Genomic DNA, 17,507 nt, shown 5'->3' with positions numbered 1-17,507 from the left:
AACTGGAGAGTTCCTGGCAGGATGGAGGAGAAGGAGGAAAATGTTCATATTATAGCATCCGACGAAGTGGGTATTCACCCACGAAAGCTTATGCTCCAATACGTCTGTTAGTCTATAAGGTGCCGCAGGACTCTTTGCCACTTTTACAGATCCAGACTAACATGGCTATCCCTCTGATACTTGACATATTATAGTAGACAATTACAAATGGCAAGATAAAGCAGCTTATTACTGCTACTGTTTGGCTCCATAGAAGGATTTCCCTGAGTTTTGTCAGTTCATTTCAGCACCAGCAAGAAATGACATAATGTTAATTAATTTTGATTTCACAGGCTCAATAAGGTGACTGGAAGGTTGGTAAGAGGGAATCTTTGGCTCTCCTGGGTTCTGCCCCTTTCAATGTCTGAGTGGTTCTGCAAGTTTCAGCAAGTCCACCTGGAGACCATTTATAGTAGCACAAGACAGCTGGAATCTTTATGCCTACTGTGTGAGCAAAAGTGTGCAAAGGTAGCCAAAAAGGGAGCATGGAGAATGCACACAGGAGATGTGTTGATTCAGTGCATCTCCTTGAAAGCCTCATCTGGGGCAGCTCCAATGGTGCAGTAGTCTTTGCCCATCTGTGGCAAAATCCCAGAGGAGGGGTAAGGTGATGGTGTAACTCACTGTGGCACACTTGTGTAAGGGCTAATAAAGCCCTTTTTCTTCAGTTTCTTGCTCTGGAGTTTTCCAATCAATATCTGAAATCTCACTGGACATTTATACGGCGTTAAGAGGAGGAAGATCATCAAGCTTGTTTTAAGGGTATTTTGGTAACGACACTCAAAAGCTTCTGTTGTAACTTTATTAATATTTGAATTCTTTAACAAGGGTCTCAAAATACATCCGATGAAGGAAATATGAAAACAAATATGCAACTTGGTATAGGAGACTACAGAGCAGATACCACACTTTTGAAATGGAACGACACTGCATATAGCTCTTACCCAAGCATCACATGCATGCCCAAGTCAAACATTTTTGCATAAGGTCAAATGATAAGGCTACTGGAGATCCCATAACTGCTATTTTCTAAAACAGGTATATAATTAGGTTTGTGCAGAACTCTGTAATAACTTACCCACTCTTCCCAGTTTGCCACCTTTTCAGCCCTTTCCTCAGCGTCTTTACGCTCCTGTTCAGCATTGTCTTCTGCTTCTTTGGCAAGGCGTGCTTCGGCAGCTTTGCGTTCTAGTTCTTCCATTTCTTCATCTGTCAAACCATAATTTCGAGGTTTTCCAGTTTCTCTGATGATCTCGTTTACAATAAGTCTGTTCTCAGGATCCTCAAACTTTGCTACATCTTTTAAACATAAGAACAAAGAACATAAGTGTCCTCATTAATTACAGGGGAAAGGGATTTCAATGATTATTGTGAGACCTTTAAAATATATTTGATATATTAGTTAAGGTTAGCCAACACTTTCCATCATAAAGAGCCTGTTTTCAGTTGTGGTAAACTGTGTCAAACTTCAACCATCTTGGCTGAAGTTTTCTACGCCAGGTGTCTGCTCAGGCTGACACATATAAGGCTTCAGCTAAAATGATTGTCATTTCTGAGAATGAGATGGGAAAAAATATTGTTTTGCCCACTATTAAACAAATTCTTACAACTGTTTTATTGAGTAACTCTAGCACCCCCATACTTTGGAGCAAGGGCTTGAAATTTGGCAAGGGGGTGGTCTGCGGTAGGAATGTGCCTTTTACCATCCCTGCAAAAGTTCATCCATATTTGGCCAAGTGATGAGACTATGAGGAAAAAACGCAGTTCAGATTTAGGAGAGACTTGTTAACAAGTTTCGTGTCTAAGATCTCAAAGATGCCATCCATAGTGAGGATGTTCCATCCCCACACAGATTCTATCTGTGAGTAGATTTTACAAACACAATCACCATTGAGTGATTAATTGTGTATGCTGCAACAAGGCCGCAGACACTGAGCAAGATGCCTTGTAATTGCTCTTCCACTCTGCTGGGGTTGCTGTGGCAGTGGACACTGGCACTGAGAGCAGGGCGACTGTCTCTGTGCTCTCAGCACTATCTCTGTTGGTGCCCAGGCAACATGGAGGAGCCTGACGTGAATGCAACAGGTTGAGGGACAGGAGGCAGAAGGAGTGGCAGGAGGTGAATAGAAGCATAGTTGAAGAATAGTTGGTGTTGGTCCTGCTTTGAGCAGGGGATTGGACTAGATGACCTCCAGAGGTCTCTTCCAACCCTAATATTCTATGATTCTAAGCAGGAAGGAGAGTGGGTTGCAGGAGCTGGAGGGTCCAGGCAAGCAGGGTTTTATTTGGTTTTTTTTTTGGCCGGGGTGTATGTGTTAAATAAGCACGGAGGGAGATGAGGGCTGGTGCAAAGGAACTGGGAAGGGTTTGGATACAGGTAGGGGGAAAGTAAGGAGGACAAGCCAGGGGCACAAGGGTTTATAACTACTAGAATACATCCAGAGCCTGGAATGGAACCCAGGAGTCCTGAGTCTCTGCTTTCCTCTGCTGTCATACACCATCCTGGCAACCGTGGATGTAGAATTCCTCTACACCAACATTCCACACAAAGATGGACTACAAGCAGTAAGGAACAGTATCCCCGATAATGTCATGGCAAACCTGGTGGCTGAACTTTGTGACTTTGTCCTCACCCACAACTATTTCACATTTGGGGACAATGTACACCTTCAAGTCAGCAGCACTGTTATGGGTACCCGCATGGCCCCACAGTATGCCAACATTTTTATGGCTGACTTAGAACAACGGTTCCTCAGCTCTCGTCCCCTAATGGCCCTACTCTACTTACGCCACAAATCAGATGTCAAGAATTATAACATTCAAAAACCAGTCGGAGAACACTTCAACCTCCCTGGCCATTCAATTTCAGACTAAAAGTTGCAATTCTCCAACAAAAAAACTTCAAAAACAGACTCCAATGAGAAACTGCAGAATTGGAACTAATTTGCAAACTGGACACCATTAAATTAGGCTTGAATAAAGACTGGGAGTGGATGGGTCATTACACAAAGTAAAAATTATTTCCCCATGCTAATTTTTCCCCTACTGTTACTCACACCTTCTTGTCAACTGTTTGAAATGGACCATCCTGATTATCACTGCAAAAGTTTTTTTTCTCCTGCTGATAATAGCCCAGCTTAATTGATTAGTCTTGTTACAGTTGGTATGGTAACACCCATTTTTTCATGTTCTCTGTGTATATATAGCTTCCTACTGTATTTTCCACTGCATGCATCCGATGAAGTGGGTTTTAGCCCACGAAAACTTACGCCCAAATAAATTTGTTAGTCTCTAAGGTGCCACAAGTACTCCTTGGTTTTTTTTGCTGATACAGACTAACACAGCTACCACTCTGAAACCTGAATTTACAAAGTAAAGAAACTCCAGAACTAAGGTTGTCTACAATCTTAATTTACTGCTTGTGCATATGAATGATTGCAACTTCCTGCTCCTTTTATACTGTCTTTGATTAGATGATCACATACTGTTTTTCCCCACAGGACCCCTCACAACAATACTTTAGTATTAACCATGGATAGAAACTTCCCTATCACATGGTCTACAATTCTGCTATTCATCTACCCATCTAAATGGTTAAGACTGCAATACAAATGATACAGAAGTCATACTTAACTGCATAGCCTCAGAAATATACTTGTCTTTTTAAATAAGAGCTGAGATTATTTAAATAAAAGAGCCACAGAGGATACATCTACATAGCCCACAGCAGTGAACCTCTGAGCCCAGGTAAACATACTCTAGCTTGTGGGGCTCATACTAGTGCTCTAAAAATAGAAGCCCACCACCCTCTCTAGGCTTCAGAATCTGAGCTCAGCCCAAGCTACAACTTCAAAGCACCATCTACACAGCTATTTTTAGAGGGCTAGCATGAGCCCTGCAACCCCAAGTCTGTCAACAGGGGCTGGGAGGCTCATTGCCCTAGGCCATGCAGGTGCACCCTTAAGGGGTCACAACAACTGGGGAGCCCACAATTGAGGTCTTAAAAGGCAAGCACTGTTAAAAGGATAACACTGCTTTTCATTGAATAAAAGTTTCTTTATCAGTGGTCTCACCCACTGACTAAGCCTCCCTAGATTCCTGAGTTATCCCCAATTTGCAGATGGGAAAGCAGACAGAAGTTAAGTGCTTTACATAACTCATGCAGAGAGAAAAATCCAGATAACTTGATACTTTCCTGTTTAAACCACAGTGCAGACATAAAAAAAGCCAGCTCAGAAGGCCACATTTTTAATAGTTGGCAGTCTTCTAAAATCCTTGATGATAGTAAAATCATAAAATTCAAATATTTGGATCAATATTAAGAAAAAGCCACACATAAAAAAAATTCCCTACTCTACAACAAAATTATATCCCCCATGTGATTGGGCCAGCAACCTTTCATAAACTCTCTCATGGCCTAGAGTCAAATTACAGGCACCCTGCCTCAGTTTCCCCTCTTGGACTATTCATGTAAATTTCACTTCAGGCTTTTTCTTGATCAAAAGATATCCCTCCTTGGGAACTAGGTTTATCAATATAGATTAAATAATAAAACTCAAAACCAAGTCCCTTCATAAGTCCACACAACCCAAGGTTTCTCCCCTTCTTCCTTGGCCTTCTTACCTGAGCCCTTTACCATCCCTACCCTGCTTGTACCAGCCTCCCTGCCTAGTACACTTTCTACACACTCTACAACAACTTTCTGACTTTCCCCCCATTCATTGCAACTTCCTGCTCCTTTTATACTGTAAGGTGAAGTTCATGCTGTATTCAGGGTTGGCTTAGCCCCTGGCTCTTCAGCCCATGGAGCAAGCCCTACCCTGTTACATTCCCACTAAACCCAGTACACCCAATCAGCTTCCCCCAGAAGAAGTGTGAGAAAACAATCAGGTTTGCCGTTTGATCTTTGGGTCACTAAATGTAGGCTGTGATGGACCTACTGGGGATGAGATTTGGAGTAAATCTCAGGAAAAACTTCTTAACTGTAAGAACAGTAGGACAATGGAACAGACTGCCCAGGGAGGTTGTGGAAGCTCCTTCACTGGAGGTTTTCAAAAGGAGACTGGATAGCCATCTGTCTTGGATGGTTTAGCCACAGCAAATCCTGCATCTTGGCAGGGGGTTAGACTACATGACCTGTGTGGTCCCTTCTAACCCCATGATTCTATGAGGTAGGGTGAGAGAAGTGGGTTGCAGAGCTAAAGAGCCTTTACTGAAATTATTCTTGCCATAAGTCATCTTTTTGCACCAGAAAGCTGTAAACTTGCACACTTCAGTTGATTGCAGCTGCAAGAAGCAGTTCTGAAGGTAACCAGGACCTAAGCCTGTTGCTTTCAAGATGAAAGTCAAAATCTTAAATTGCATATGGAAATCAGCTGGAAGCTAGTGAAGACTGTGAAACATGGGTGTGATGTCCCTGTAAGAAGCACCACCAGGCAAAGCAGCATGCCTCCTTTGGCACTAGCTAGAGTTTCAGAATAGTCTTCAGGTGTAGCCCAAGGCAGAGGACAATGTAGTAATCTAATTATGAAGTGAAGTCAACATCAAAAAGAGAAAAAAAATCATTCTTATGAAGCACAGATTAAAAAACAAACCCATTCTAGGCAAGTGCTACTACCTAGACTTCCAGATGAATATGTGTGAGTATAACTAACAAACGATGGGCAAACCCCCTCAATCAAGAAGGCAGAAATAATTACCACTTCTTCCATTTGCTTTCCCTGTCTAATAGCATTCCTTGGTCTTCCCTGAACTGAGACGTAGGCCTTGTCTACACTGGCAAGTTTCTGCGCAGTAAAGCAGCTTTCTGCAGTGCAACTCCCAAGGTTTACACATTGCTAAGCTACTCTGTGCGCAGAAACGCCTCAGTTGCAGCGTTGCAAAAGAACCACCTCCACGGGAGTTGTAAGCCTTACAGCACAGAGGCTCCAGCGCTGTATTGGCAGTATAAATACATTACAGTGCAGAAAGCAATCAATTGGCCTCTGGAAGTGTCCCAGAATCCCTCAAGTGGCCACTCTGCTCCTTGTTTTGAACACGGCTGGCTGCCGTGAAGGCATGTGCCCTTCCCCTTTCAAAGCTCTGTTTCTGACAAGTGCTGGGGAGGGAGACAGGGGCTGATGTCGGGGTTTCCCCCTCCCCCTGTCTCAGGACTGGTTGCTTCCTGCTGCTCTCTGAACTTACAAGATAGCATGCTGACACACTCTGTCCCCCAAAACACACACTCCCTGTCACACACTCTGCCCCCCTTTCCCCACACTTCAGTTGAAAAGCAGCTGGCAATGTAGGAAAATGCCCACAGAACAAGGGATTGGGAAACCTGCATCATGTGACGCTGTGCCTGCCCCATGAGGCATTGCAAACCCTTCCCAGAACACCCTGCGGCCAGTTGCACGGTGGAATAGCTACTACAATGTACTGCTCTCTTTGCCCTTGCAAGAGCTGCTAATGTGGATGCGCTCCACCGTCACAAGGAGCGCAGTGTGGACACACAATAGCAGTTTAACTCTAGCGCTTTAATAAAAGGGGTATAACTTGTTGGGCAGAAACTTGCTAGTGTAGACATACCATTAGCTAGCTAACCTGCATCCAACTCCCACTTTAGTAAGACATTGAGGTAAGTCAATCAACTTCACCATCTGGATCTGATAAGGAATGTTGTGGAGCCAGTTGCATTTGCATACTAGATGTAGAACTGATCAATGAAATTGTTTTTAATTGTTCACTTTATTAATATAACTTCATAAGCAAAGTTTTATTAATCAACATTCATTCATAAAACCGGTTACCCCAATAACTGGCTAATTGAGTTTCACTTTCAATCCAATTGCTGCTTAAATCGCTGAAACTTACACTGTTTCAACATTCTGACAGGTTTCAGAGTAACAGCCGTGTTAGTCTGTATTCGCAAAAAGAAAAGGAGTACTTGTGGCACCTTAGAGACTAACCAATTTATTTGAGCATGAGCTTTCGTGAGCTACAGCTCACTTCATCGGATGCATACCGTGGAAACTGCAGCAGACTTTATATATACACAGAGAATATGAAACATTGTAACTTCTGTTCACTGTTTGCCATTCCTTTGTCTATATTGTAACTCAAACTCCATTTTAGCTTGTCCCAAACTCCATTTTAAAATGCTCACTTCATTTTGTAAAAGCTTGCTGCAACCTTCATTTTTGCAAAACCCTGCTGTAATCTTATTAGTTTAGTTTAGATGTGTGAATGAGGTATGTATGGATGATGGAATCAACCTCCAGCCCCAGCCTGTCCTGATGAAATAAAGTGTAAACACTCAACTGCTAAAGATGCAGACAACAGCACTGACAAAGTAAGAGGAGTCCACCCTCAAAAGAAAAGAACAAAAGTACAATTGAAGAAACATCAAAGCCAGGTCCTAGGCTGAAAGTCATGTCTGCAATTGACAGGTGATCAATCACACCGAACCCAGAGGCAGGGTGACACAGCAAGACCTATAGACTCTGGATTCAAACTAAAGCCTACAAAAAGGATGAGTGAGATGGAAGACTTTGAAGGGTAACATTCTGCTGCCAACATGGAAGGGCATCGGTGCATGCCCAACAGAGACCCAGCTCTTCCTTGTGCCCGGCTTTCCTGGCCAGTTAGCCGCCACAAGCTACAAACCTAAGCCACGAACTCAAGCTACATTCAGGACTGGTAACTATACAGCAGCTGCAGAACCTGTATGTGTGTATGAATGAATGTGTGAATGAATGTGAAACTGAATGAAATGTTATAGCTATAACTGACTGGCTACTATGATTCTTTTTGTATTCACAATAAATGTGACATTTTGTCTTATCCTCTTTAATAAGATCCTGCTGATTTTTTATTTTATTGGTTTAACATAGAGGCACCAGAGCTCAAATATTCTCATTATTTCCCCATGTGCCCTCCTATATGCTTTGAATGGGAGGGACAATAGAATAGACGCTTCTGAAATTCAATATAAGAACCCTCAGGACAGATGAAAAATTACCTAATGTTATTACCCACTAGGACTTCTTAGGGAAAAAAAGGAATGGAATTCCTCATGAGCAACTCTACCTATGCTTTCAAAGGTCCAAAAATATGTCAACTACACTTCATGGTCAGTGTGACAAATCTGAAAGGATCAATATGGACACATGGTCTTTGTCCATTGCAGAAGATTTCCTACCAGTACAAGTAGTACAATCTCTGTACCATATTTATAGAATCATAGGACTGGAAGGGACCTTGAGAGGTCTGTAGATGGTCTGCTCAGGGACTGAATGGAAGAAAAAAAAAAAAAATCTGGGAACTCCAGGTATCACCAGGGTTGTTTCACCATAACATTCTCATTATCTGAGTCCACAAAAGGGACATTCAAGACAGGGTGATAATTAGTGTGATTATCCATATCAAGGTATAGCTTTTTTGTGCACAGGCTGAACATAGCTTCTTAAGCAATGCTGGCATATTGCTCTCATTTTGTTTCTGAATAATCAGGCTCGATTCACCAACCCCAAGAGTTCCAGTGATCAGGTTTTGTGGGTGGTATGTTGGAAGACATTTTTTGGGGGTGTGTGTGAAGGGGTATTTCAAAAATTTCTTATGTCATAGCAGTCAGAAGCATTACAAGAGTTCCCTCCCCAGTGCCCTAGCCATCTTCATGCTTCATCTGTTGCAGATCATTTATATACCATCATGACTTGTGAGAACAAAGCTGAGGAAAAGGTTTATTGGGAGCCATGATATTGAAAATCAAGGACTGGATATTACTGTACGAATTCACCAGCCATCAATAGTGGGGTCTGTGTTCTCATTATAAAAGGATATTTCACTTAGCCTCCAAAAGTGGAACCTTTAAAATGGGTACATTGTATGAGCCAATGGCAGTTAAAGAGTACATTTCCCCAAATTATAAGAGTAAACAAACACTCCTGCAGTAGTGCAAGCATGTTCTTAGATTTGTACTTCAGTGACCATTAAAATATGCCATTTTATCTATGTAAAAATATTGTATTATTTGCATGGAAGAAAAATATACTATGTTTCTAATGGCTTATATAAAAGTTTGCTTTTATTCCATACCAATAAACTGTGGATGTATTTCAAGTTCATCAAAATAGTTGACAACAGTCTCATCTTCAGTGTTTAACTCTCTGAAGAGACTGAGAGTTCTCAAGAACCGGTCCTGAGTATAATGAGTTCCAGCCACAACACTCTCTGGAAGATTCATTACTCGGTTTTTTAGGAATTCATCTGAGGCATTCAAAGAAATAACATATTCTGTGGAAAAAAAACATTTTTGAGAGTTAGATGTAATGTCATAATTTTTGTTTTATTTTTCTGCTATCACTAGATATCATCTATGAATAACAAATTCCAAACTACTAGTGAATAGAAACAGATGTCAAATCTTTAAATCTCTCCATACAAAACGGCATTACAGAATGCTCTGTCTCCAACTGTGTACGCTTGTAGCAATTCACCAATATTTAACAGTGAACAAAAGTGCTTTGGAAAGAACCCTGATATTCCAATGTTATCTCAGTTAAAAACCGTAAAGTTTAACTACAAACTATGGACCATATCCTGCCACCCTTACTTATTGAACTCAGTGGGACTATTTGGGGTGTAAGGGACTACTCAACATGAGTAACAGTGGCAGAATCTAGTCCTAAAGCCCCACAGAAAGCTACTATACACACCAGTCAAAATGCTTTAAATAGTAAAATCTGAAAAGATCTATGTGAATTGTGTGGCCAATGTAGTAAATAGGACTGGAAAACTTAACTCATCTATTCAAAAGACCTCATGGACTAGATTACTACAGTCTGGGATTTCTAATCTCATAAATAAATGTACCTATGCTCGGGTTAAGTAAACTATCATGCACCTAAGCAGTACATAAAAATAAAATATGCCAGATGCAATATAATTTAGTATCACTGTTATCTGTAGTACAGTGGTAGGGAAAAATACTGGAAAGGCATGTGAAAATGCTTTGTATTAGTTTAACAGTATACTTTGTATTAGTTTAACAGTCTCAATTTTTTATTCTTTATAAAATAAAAATCTTTATTCATATCTTTATTCAGCTTCAGTGAAAATGCTACCTCTGCTGACAGGTGGGCTTCTCCTGTCGGTATAGGCAATCCACTTCCCTGAGAGGCAGTACTATGGTAACAGGAGAAGCCCTCCCATTGACATCACGCCAGGAGGTAATCAGTATACTTGTGTTGCTAGGAATGTGGATTTTCCATGCCCTTGAGCAACATAGTTATACCGACATAAGTTGCTAGTGTAGACTTAGGGCTAGTCTACTCTGGCAACGCTAAAGCGCTGCCATGGCAGCACTGCCACCTCCATGAGGGGCATAGCTACCAGAACTGGGAGTGCAGCTCCCAGTGCTGGGGCACTGTCTACACTGGCGCTTTACAGCGCTGAAACTTGCTGTGCTCAGGAGGGTGTTTTTTCACCCCCCTGAGTGAGAACTTTGCAGCGCTGTAAAGCGCCAGTGTAGACAAGCCCTTAAGCCTCAGATAAAGCTGCCACTAAAGTCAAAGGAAATAAGGACTAATTTATCTAATTTTATAAATACCATTGTAAATTGGTGAAGCAATTTAGCAACGTCAAGCAGTAACATCTTTTCTCGGGGAGAAATTTATAGAACCAGGTACAGCATAACAGTCAGTAAAACTCAGAAAACGAACAAAAATGCTTCCCACCTCAGCATAGCCATGGGTTGAGAGTGCAACCTTCTCTCATACAGTCACTCTTCTTTTCTTGGAACAGTTGTGTTTTTAGATCTCCCCTGCAGATCCTGTTGCCAGGGTCATCACAGTGCATCACAATGATTTATTCATGTTTTCATTTTAAAAATGTGGACTACAAGTGTCTCAATTTATGAATAGAAGAAGCTGCTTGGTTCAAAAGTTAGTGCTTCATCATCTGTTGCTGTCTGTCTAGAGGTCTGGACCAAATCTTTGTTCCAATGAGATTAGGGCCACTATATGCTTAAATCCAGCAACAGAAGGAGTGCTTCTTAATGGTGTAAGGATTCTTTTAAAACTCTGCCCTTTGTAGTATAGTAAACTTACCAGGAGTGATTAATTTATCATAGCGAGGCACTTTGCTTCTTGTCTCTTCTTCCTCATCATCTTCAACTAAAATAAAAGTACTATATAATTAACACTGTCACCTGAAGAAACTATATTACTAACGTTAACTAAAGAGGTGCTAGTAACAATATCTGTCCTTTATGTAGTACCAGTTCTTTATATGGTCAAATGACACTAACTAATGAATCCTGACAGCACCATTGTGAGATAGGTGGGTAAATAATTCAGAAAAAAAAGTTTAGATACTTCTAAATAAGAAGCACAAATGATGCTAGATCTTCATGATTCAGAAGAGTTCTATTGTTTAAAATTAGCTTGGTGCATATTCATTCTCTCTTCTCCCCCCTCCCCCGCCCCCGCCCCCCCCATATGGTATATGAACATCGGACACAGAGACCCTGCCAGCCAAAGCAGGATTCTGCTGAGAGACACACTTTTCTACATCTCTGAGCAGGAGCAGCATGTACACCCACCATCTTCTGGCCAACTCCTGCTACTGGCAATAGAACATATACTAGCTGTTTTGGGGAGCTGGGGTGGACATGTCTCCGAATGTGTAGATAATGCCTGCTTAGAGACTTGGGGAAAGATCCTCAACTGGTGTAAATCACTTAGCTCCATTGACTTCAGTGATTTTCAGTGGAGTTATGCTGATATACATGAACTGAAGCTCTGGGCTGGCCCATTAGCTGGACTCTTTTCTTAAAGCAGTCCTGTGGAATTCTTACATAGGTGGAATAGGCTCCTATACTATTTCCCCCCAACAACTCACTATACACTAGCTCAGCACACAGAAGGACTGAGCCCTCCATGTTTGTACATTTATTTATTCATTCCTTTATTTACCAGGACATATTTTGAAAACACTGACTTCCTTAACTAAAATGAAGTGATATAGAATCCTTCAATTGCAAGCTTCTTGGGAAAGGGACTGTTTTTATATTTGTGTCCTATACAGCAATCAGCATAATGCTGGTGGTGAACATATAACAAATAATAATACTCTGCATAGAATCATAGAGCTGGAAAGGACCTAGAGGTCATCTAGTCCAGTCCTCTGCACTCGTGGCAGGACTAAGTATTACCTAGACCATTCCTGACAAGTGTTTATCGAACCTGCTCTTAAAAATCTCCAGTGATGGAGATTCCACAATCTCCCTAGGCAATTTATTCCAGTGCTTAACCACCCTGAAAGTTAGGAAGTTTTTCCTAATGTCCAACCTAAACCTTCCTTGCTGCAATTTAAGCCCATTGCTTCTTGTCCTATCCTCAGAGATTAAGAAAAACAAATTTTTTTCCTCCTCTTTGTAACAACCTTTTACGTACTTGAAAACTATTATCATGTCCCCTTTCAGTCTTCTCTTTTCCAGACTAAACAAACCCAATTTTTTCAGTTTTCCCTCAGAGGTCATGTTTTCTAGACCTTTAATTATTTTTGTCGCTCTTCTCTGGACTCTCTCCAGTTTGTCCACATCCTTCCTGAAATGTGGTGCCCAGAACTGGACACAATACTCCAGTTGAGGCCTAATCAGTGTGGAGTAGAGCAGAAGAATTACTTCTCGCGTCTTGGTTACAACACTCCTGCTAATACATCCCAGTAGTACGTTCACTTTTTTTTTGCAACAGCGTTACACTGTTGACTCTTATTTAGCTTGTGTCCACTATGACCTCCAGATCCCTTTCCACAGTACTTCTTCCTAGGCAGTCATTTCCCGTTTTGTATGTGTGTAACTGATTGTTCCTTTCTAAATGGAGTACTTCACATTTGTCCTTATTGAATTTCATCCTATTTACTTTGGACCATTTCTTGATTTCTCCAGTTTGTCCAGATCATTTTGAATTTTAATCCTACCCTCCAAAGCAGTTGCAACCCCTCTCAGCTTGATATCGTCTTCAAACTTTATAAGTGTACTCTCTATGCCATTATCTAAATAATTGAAGATACTGAACAGAACCAGACCCAGAACTGATCCCTGCGGGACCCCACTCATTATGCCCTTCCAGCATGACTGTGATCCACTGATAACTATTCTCTGGGAACGGTTTTCCAACCAGTTTTGCACCCACCTTATAGTAGCTCCATCTAGGTTGCATTTCCCCAGTTTATGAGAAGGTCATGTGAGACAGTATCAAAAGCTTTACTAAAGTCAAGATATGTTGGATCATATTAAAGAAGCTCTGTATTAAAATCACAAATGAGTTTGATTCCCCATAGTTTAAATTCCAGGGTATTAAACTATGCAGGAGAGTGGGGTGGGGGGAGAGAAAACCTTTTGAAGTGATAATCAAGGTGGGCCATTTCCAGCACATTTCCAGGAGTTAACAAGAACGTCTTGAGGAACAGTGGGGGGGGGGAGGGGGGAATAAACAAGGGGAAATAGTTTTACTTAGTATAATGACTCAACCACTCCCAGTCTCTATTCAAGCCTAAGTTAATTGTATCCAATTTGCAAATTAATTCCAATTCAGCAGTCTCTATTTCCCCTTGTTTATTCGCCTCCCCCCCCCACTCCCCACTGTTCCTCAGCAGTTCTTGTTAACTCCTAGAAATGTGCTGGAAATGGCCCACCTTGATTATCACTTCAAAAGGTTTTCTCTCCCCCCACCCCACTCTCCTGCTGGTAATAGCTCATCTTAAGTGATCACTGTCCTTACAATGTGTATTTTTTCATGGTCTGTGTGTATATAAATCTCCTCACTGTTTTTTCCACTGAATGCATCCGATGAAGTGAGCTGTAGCTCACGAAAGCTTATGCTCAAATAAATTGGTTAGTCTCTAAGGTGCCACAAGTACTCCTTTTCTTTTTACTATATTTGCCCTTTTCCAGTCTTCATACATACATAACAAATACAGGAGAACTCTGTAACTTACGATTAAATAGATCTTTTGCCTGGTCATAGGTCTTTGGAAACCCATCCAAAATATATCCTTGATTCTTGCAAGGCATAGACTTTAGCTTTTCTTTCATGAATCTAATCACATACTGATCATCCAGACGACCTGAAAATTTAACATATGCATTCAAATAGAGTTAACCTATGTATGGTTTATGTGGAAGATAAACATCTGAAAGATTTTACTAACATTTTTATACACTTGTCAGAGAGTCTTTTGAGTTGAGATCTGAGAATGCCTAACTATCTGCTTGGCATCACTATTTGGTAACTACACAGAATCACCTATGGTAATATGTACTGATATGTTACAGAGTCTTCAGAGTACTACAAAATTATCATCAGGTATAAAATGAAAGATTCCTTTCATAAGACTGTTTATGTTTGATGAGTTTAACTATTATCCCAGGATCAAAGGAGTAAAAATAAATAAATTGGACATAGTAGTATAATATACTGGTAACGTCCAGGGACTTGCACTATCTCCTGAAGCATCTAGAATTAATTTCTGAATTTACTTCACAAAACAAAAAAACATTTAGAGAGAGGAATGTAGCAGAACAGTTAAGCTTGCAAAATGTTGGATTTTACTAAGAGCCTCAAACAGTTTTACAAACACATATTCAATTTGTCATTAAAACACTTGGCAAAACCCATGTGAGACAGGTATTATGCTCACTTTCAGATGGGTAAACTGAGACACAAAGTAGTTTTAGTGACTTGGCCCAGGTCATTAAATAAACATTACAGTAAACCCCCAATGTCCTAGGAATAAAACTCAGATTCTTACTTCATCTGTAATCATGACTCCAACTCCCTCCCCTTCTTTTTGCTTCATTTTTAAAAAGTCTTAGTTAAATATATATAATCCACTGTAATCAAAATATTTTGATTGTAAAAGCCTTCATTGTTTTAACAGTAAAGCAAAGTCATGCAGGAGATAATGCAGCAGTGCTCATTAATTTTGCAGATAAAGCATACATTAATTAGACAAAACAATCCAGTGCTTTTTCCTGGGAAATCATTGCAGACCTCAGTGTGTTAAGAAGCACAAGGCCAAAAGCACACATGATTTAGCCACAAATAATAATTAAAACACTTATATGGCACTTTTTCCATCCACAGGCCTTAAAGTATTTTACAAACATGGGTAAGCATTATTTACCCTTCACCAAAAGGGGGGAACCAAAGAACAAAAAGTTAATTGATTTTTTTCAAGGTTAGTTGCAATCAAGAAACCCAGTAAAACCTGGCTAGCTTTTTACTTTAAGTGACATTAATTAGGCTTTCACTTCTGAAAGGTAAGCATGATATAATTAATTAGAAAATATTCTTGCCAAGAATCTAGAGAGACTGAATATAGAGCTGTAAGTAAAATGTCAGTTTGTAGTGTCAAAAGGGCTGCATAAAAATATATGCAGAAAACAATTGCTACTATTATAATAGCTTTTCAGTGTTTAAAAATGTATATGACTTTTAACAGACACATTAGTTCAAATTTTGCCCCGTTACTCTCATACAATCCCAATTATTTCAGTGGAATTGTACAAAGGTAAGTGAGGTAAAGGTTCATAACACTGCAAACAGAAGGCATGACCCTTGTCTTCAATGGGAGCTATAAGGTCTAAAGGTACAGGCACAAATCAATTTCCTGATTTTTCATTTGTATAAAAGTTACATCTATTAACTAAAATCCAGGCTACCATTATCAGTATGCCTTTCCCTTTCACACCTTACCTCCATTCTGCTCCATGTTTTCTTTGACTCCATCTAAGAGTTCTTGTGCCTCTTCTATACTGTTACCTTCTTCTTCATCATCTTCTTCTCCCTCCTCTCCCACCTCTTCAGTTTCCATTGTTTCTTTAGGAGCAATAATTTTTTCCTATATACAAAAATAAGGTTCAAAAATAGTTTGGCTAAATTCTGCCTTTGGTATTAGACAGGTATAATTAAGGACAACATTTGGGCAACTGTCCGCATCTTAGTTTCAGACTAATAGCTGAAAGCCTGTGCTGTCACACAGGTGTAATTCATAAAGTTCTGTATGTAAAAAAGCCAATAATGGCTCAGGTAGATGGTAACAGACCATGAATCCCAATGACGATTGAACCTGGTGATATTTTAAACAAAAAGCGCTCTCAACCATGCTTGTAGCTGTTTCCATTGCTTCACATTGGTTCAACAGACATTCTAGGCTTAAGAGTGATCTTTGGGGTTACTGTGTGTGCTGATTGTGTTGTGTGGCTGGTTTTGTTGATTTGTGTGTGGGGAGTGTTGTGTGGATGGCAAATGAGGGGAATGTGCCACAGTGACGGTCTATGTGTATTTGGGGTTATTGTATAAGCTGGTTATGTTGTGGAGGGGAGGCTATGTTGTGGGTAGGGGGGAGTTGTGCAGATTCCTTCATACAACCAATGAAATTTTTGCATGCAAAATAGCTGTAGACTAAGGGCGGTGATTGGGTTGATATCACAATAGTCTAGGACCCTTGGCATGGCATAGACACATGCCTTCCTGTAGGTGTACACAGCACGGGTGTAACTCAAAGTCAAAATGGCCGAGAATTTAAATATTAGATGGTAACAGACTCCGAATCCTAGTGATGATTGAACCTGGTGATATTCTGAACAAAAAGAGCTTTCAACTGTTCTTGTAGCTTTTTCCAGCTTCACACTGACTCAGACATTCCAGGCTTCAGAGTGACACACATAAGAACATAAGACACACGGAGTGACAATCCTGGAATTTTATTATATAGATATGGAGCTCATCTAAGGCTCTAAGCTGTGAGGTTCTGAGCCATCTTCACTAATTACAATCAGTTAAAATAAGGCGTGCTCAGTACTCAGCATGTCACAAGATCATGCCTTTACAGCCTAGGTTAAATAAAATATTTTTTGGCTTTTGCAGATACTGAAAAATGGAAAAGGCAGGGATTAGTTTCAACAGCAACAGTTGGGCATCTACAATGGAGTTAGGATATTTTTAATTCCTCATTGCATTCTACTAGAAGAAGGTTATTTCCTATGGTCATTCTTCAACTTGTAAATCACAGTTTCCTAACTAATTCATAAATGATTTCAAACATTTTACATTTTAAAACTATGAAAACCAAAGTAATAATCCTAAAGAAGAGTTACCCACGTACCAGATTTTCCATTGCTTCAGAAATTACATCCTTTATTTTAATGTGATGTAGCATATAGTGTTTGCAGAGTTCTTCAGCAATGGTTGATTTCCCAACTGCAGGAGGACCAAGAACACAAATTTTGACTGGCTGAAAGAAAAAAGATAAAAAGGAATTAAGCAAATAGTGTGATTGTTTTAAATGACTGGTCTTTCCCCTAGGACCAGTAGAAAATATATGAACAAACAAATTAACATACAATTGGATACCTATTTTAGATGAACTTTCAGTGTATAAATTCTGCCCTTGGATGTCCTATTTCTGGAGCTCAGTGTCTC

At 40.3% G+C, this 17,507-nt stretch overlaps 1 protein-coding gene across 4 annotated transcripts in view; it reads right to left on the bottom strand.

Annotated features, from left to right (window-relative positions):
• AK7 (adenylate kinase 7) overlaps positions 1-17,507 on the bottom strand; it is a 63,701-nt gene that overhangs the window by 10,019 nt on the left and 36,175 nt on the right. For 2 of the 4 annotated variants that reach the window (XM_077820442.1, XM_077820444.1), the window contains 6 exons: positions 17,191-17,319; positions 15,780-15,924; positions 14,020-14,148; positions 11,127-11,192; positions 9,115-9,312; positions 1,118-1,338 (listed from right to left, as the gene is read on the bottom strand). In XM_077820442.1, the coding sequence (XP_077676568.1) occupies positions 1,118-1,338; positions 9,115-9,312; positions 11,127-11,192; positions 14,020-14,148; positions 15,780-15,924; positions 17,191-17,319 (888 nt within the window). The remainder of the gene's footprint in view (positions 1-1,117; positions 1,339-9,114; positions 9,313-11,126; positions 11,193-14,019; positions 14,149-15,779; positions 15,925-17,190; positions 17,320-17,507) is intronic. The other 2 variants (XM_077820443.1, XM_077820445.1) reach the window with 2 other exon arrangements.

Source organism: Eretmochelys imbricata, chromosome 6 (genome assembly GCF_965152235.1).
Source record: "Eretmochelys imbricata isolate rEreImb1 chromosome 6, rEreImb1.hap1, whole genome shotgun sequence".
NCBI lineage: Eukaryota > Metazoa > Chordata > Testudines > Cheloniidae > Eretmochelys > Eretmochelys imbricata.
Note: the sequence above shows the minus strand (reverse complement) of the source record. Positions and strands in the feature narration are given on the sequence as shown.